Genomic DNA, 4,201 nt, shown 5'->3' on the forward strand with positions numbered 1-4,201 from the left:
CTGCCCACCGCTGGCCACCAATGCATTAGCTGCCCACCGCTGGCCACCAATGCATTAGCTGCCCACCAATGCCCACCAATGCATTAGCTGCCCACCACTGCCCACCAATGCATTAGCTGCCCACCAATGCATTAGCTGCGCACCAATTACCCCCCAGTGCATTTGATGCCCACCAATGCAGTGCAGTGATATATCTGTGTGTGTCACTCCCTCCGCAGCCATTTTCTGAGACTCGTGGATGGTACAGGATAGCAGTGACGGAGGATCCTGGAGCACAGCCAAATTGAAGACAGGTATTTGGACCTTCCCTACCCACCAATGCATTAGCTGCCCACCAATGCATTAGCTGCCCACCACTGCCCACCAATGCATTAGCTGCCCACCAATGCATTAGCTGGCCACCAATGCATTAGCTGCCCACCGCTGCCCACCAATGCATTAGCTGCCCACCGCTGGCCACCAATGCATTAGCTGCCCACCAATGCATTAGCTGCCCGCCAATGCCCACCAATGCATTAGCTGCCCACCAATGCATTAGCTGCGCACCAATTACCCCCCAGTGCATTTGATGCCCACCAATGCAGTGCAGTGATATATCTCTGTGTGTAAATGGTAAATAGCAAAACCACAGCAGGTCATGCTGGAATGTGTAGTTCAACTAAAGCAGGAGTGTCAAGGTTGGCCAACACTGGAATAGATGAAGCTGTGTACACTATCACCTTGTTTACAATAAAAAGGAAACTGGTTGGTGAAACTTAAAACTTTATTGTGATATTAACAAAAGTGAACCTGAAATAAAAGAAGTGTCTTAACAATATATAAACTATAATCATTTAATAATTTTTTTTATCTATTTTCTTATAGACATGTCTCAGGCTCTGGCAAAGGAGCGTGACTTCGTCGAAGCATTTATCGACAAATACAGGGAGTACGAATGTCTTTGGAAGACGAAGTCCAAAGACTACAGTAACAAAATTAAAAGAGCAAATGCCCTGGATGAGTTGGCCAATTTCAGCCGTTCATATCACCCTGAAGCCAATGCGGAGTGGGTGCGGAAAAAAATCCAAAATCTCCGCACTGTGTTCCTAAAAGAGCATAAGAAAATGCAGACCACCAAGAGATCTGGTGCCGGAGCCGGCGACGTGTATGAGACCTCCTTGTGGTACTACAATCTCTTAACCTTCACCCTGAGTCAGGAGGCACAGAGGACCGGACTGTACCTCATGGTGGAGAGTGAGGGGGATGAGGTGTTGCAGACTGTGGATGAAAGTTCCCAACCATTGTCGGTAAGTACAGACCCGGTATTGACACATGTCCTTCCTCATTATTTTTTTGGGCCCGGAGAATAGGTTCAGTCCACACATGTCTTAAATGTGGTTCTCCTGCCAATGGACAGCACCCACTCCATTAAAATAGTCCTTGTACTGGTCTCTAACCTGCATGGCGCGTGTAGTCCCCCTATACTGTTGCGCCGGCGTTTCCACAGAGGATATCTGCACTACCTCCTTTGGCTCCTCTGGAACCTCTGGTGGTGCTGGTCCTGTAGGCCTTTGTGGTCTTTCCTTGCGGCGCAGTAAATTGTGCAGGACACAGCACGCCATGACGACCCAGTCTATTTTGTCCACCCTCAGGTTGATGGCAGTATGGAAAATGCGGAAACGGCTTGCCAGGATACCAAACGCACTCTCCACAAGCCGCCGTGCCCTGGAAAGCCTGTAGTTGAAAATTCTTTTGTCGTGGTCCAGGCCCCTTTTGGCATATGGCTTCATGATGTGCTCATGAAGGGCAAATGCCTCGTCTGCCACGAACACAAAATTGAGCCCATGTTTGGTTTCCTGGACCGACGGCAAGTGAAGAGTGTTGGAGGTGAGCCTCTGGTAGAACTTGGTATCCTTTAAAGTTCCACCATCCGAAGCACGCCCATTCCTGCCAACATCCAGGAAGATGAACTCGTAGTTCGCATTAACCACAGCCATTAGAACGATACTAAAGTATCCCTTGTAATTGAAGTAGTAGGAACCACTCTGTGCAGGCTGGTTGATGCGGACGTGTTTGCCATCAATGGCTCCTCCACAATTTGGGAAATTCCATGTCTCTTCAAACTCTGCAGCGATGTTTTGCCAATCCTTCACGCTGGTAGGGAACTGTAGAAATAATAAATAAACTTGATTAATAAATTGAACTTTGTATTTGTTTCCACAGCAACACAGTGCAGAGACAGAACATTCACCGACCCTGGACCTGTCTGGATTGTCGGAGTCTCCAGGAACATCGCAAGGAATATCCACTACACCCACACCGCCACAACAGGCCTGTAAAAAATCGCGCCGCAAGGAAAAGAAAATAGACAACCCAGAGGAGGAATTACTGATACGGGCCGAACAGGTTCTACGTAGGCCTCCCGACCGATTTGATGCTTTCGGGAAATATTTGTCTGACGGCTTACGCCAGCTGAGTCCAACCCAGCAAATGGCCTTTGAACGCATAAGCAGCGAGCTATTGTTTTTTGGCCGTTTAGACCGCCTTACATTTGAATGCAACATAGCTGGCCTTCTTCCTTGCCAACAACCACCAGGGCCTACTCCCCCAGCACCCTTACCAGTCCCTTCCACTTTGCCAAATCAATCTCCACCTGTCCAAGCATCCTCCGCACAACCTTCAACTCCAGCCCGCTATACCCACCTGTAAACCTCATTATTGCCTGATTTCACAGGAGAGCAGGACCCTCCGGTTTTACGTGAATTGTAAAACCAATTCTTGCCCTGTTGGTATGGAGCAGTATGACACATGATGCATGAGGCGCAGATAAAGCCCATGCACACGTGGCGCATGGTGTGGAGCAATGGGGCCGGGACCACTGCTTCTGCACTATGCACCGCGTGTGCATGAAGGTACTTTGATTATCTGCACAAGCACTGTGTGTTCTACTGCTCCGTACCTCTAGTGAGTGCGGCAGTAGGTTTTAAAGCTCAGTTTGTTACAAAATTTTTGACTTGTTATAGCACTTTGGTCTATTTTTATATTATGCGTACCTAATGTTTCTAAAATGACACTTTTGCCATTTGCACATGCATGAAGCAGTATGACACATGATGCTTGTGGCGCAGATAAAGCCCATGCTCACGTGGCGCATGGTGCGGAGCAATGGGGCCGGGACCACTGCTTCTGCACTATGCACCGCGTGTGCATGAAGGTACTTTGATTATCTGCGCCACAAGCACTGTGTGTTCTACTGCTCCGTACCTCTAGTGAGTGCGGCAGTAGGTTTTAAAGCTCAGTTTGTTACAAAATTTTTGACTTGTTATAGCACTTTGGTCTATTTTTATATTATGCGTACCTAATGTTTCTAAAATGACACTTTTGCCATTTGCACATGCATGGAGCAGTATGACACATGATGCTTGTGGCGCAGATAAAGCCCATGCTCACGTGGCGCATGGTGCGGAGCAATGGGGCCGGGACCACTGCTTCTGCACTATGCACCGCGTGTGCATGAAGGTACTTTGATTATCTGCGCCACAAGCACTGTGTGTTCTACTGCTCCGTACCTCTAGTGAGTGCGGCAGTAGGTTTTAAAGCTCAGTTTGTTACAAAATTTTTGACTTGTTATAGCACTTTGGTCTATTTTTATATTATGCGTACCTAATGTTTCTAAAATGACACTTTTGCCATTTGCACATGCATGAAGCAGTATGACACATGATGCTTGTGGCGCAGATAAAGCCCATGCTCACGTGGCGCATGGTGCGGAGCAATGGGGCCGGGACCACTGCTTCTGCACTATGCACCGCGTGTGCATGAAGGTACTTTGATTATCTGCGCCACAAGCACTGTGTGTTCTACTGCTCCGTACCTCAAGGCAGAAAAGTGAAATGTTTTATATATTTTTGGACATGTTATTGCACTTTGGAACAGTTTGCAGTTATGCGTATCAATGGGTTCTATTTTTGTACCATTTGTATTTAATCCAAAAAAAAGGAAAACTAAAAATGTGTGGATGTCAAAGTTTGATTTATTTTAATAAAACATTATATGTTTTCACTACAAGTGTGTGGTGTATTTTTCCTTACCTTGCAATACTCGTGCTGCAGTACCTTCACGATTGCTTTGCAGGTCTCGGGGATGATGAGGCCCAAAGCTTGCGGGGAGATGAGGGATCCAAACTTCAGGTCAGCCAGAGACCGTCCTGTAGCCAGAAACC

The 4,201-nt window shown here is 47.4% G+C and overlaps 1 protein-coding gene across 1 annotated transcript; it reads left to right on the forward strand.

The window, feature by feature from the left end:
- The first annotated feature begins 232 nt into the window (after nucleotides 1-232).
- Nucleotides 233-2,688, forward strand: LOC146005787 (uncharacterized). The gene is made up of 3 exons (XM_083145213.1): nucleotides 233-293; nucleotides 865-1,286; nucleotides 2,203-2,688. The coding sequence occupies exons 1-3, from the start codon at nucleotides 239-241 to the stop codon at nucleotides 2,686-2,688; spliced, it is 963 nt and encodes a 320-aa protein (XP_083001339.1). The 5' UTR covers nucleotides 233-238.
- Nucleotides 2,689-4,201: the final 1,513 nt, after the last annotated feature.

The sequence above is a fragment of the Crinia signifera genome, chromosome 5, assembly GCF_055691185.1.
Source record: "Crinia signifera chromosome 5, ASM5569118v1, whole genome shotgun sequence".
Classification (NCBI taxonomy): domain Eukaryota; kingdom Metazoa; phylum Chordata; class Amphibia; order Anura; family Myobatrachidae; genus Crinia; species Crinia signifera.

What these genes read in the sequence shown, in the direction of transcription:
- LOC146005787 (XM_083145213.1), top strand. Translation starts at nt 239, where the DNA reads ATGGTACAGGATAGCAGTGACGGAGGATCCTGGAGCACAGCCAAATTG. An exon ending in CACAGCCAAATTGAAGACAG is followed by an intron (nt 294 to 864) that starts GTATTTGGACCT and finishes ATTTTCTTATAG; the next exon opens with ACATGTCTCAGGCTCTGGCA. An exon ending in AAAGTTCCCAACCATTGTCG is followed by an intron (nt 1,287 to 2,202) that starts GTAAGTACAGAC and finishes TTGTTTCCACAG; the next exon opens with CAACACAGTGCAGAGACAGA.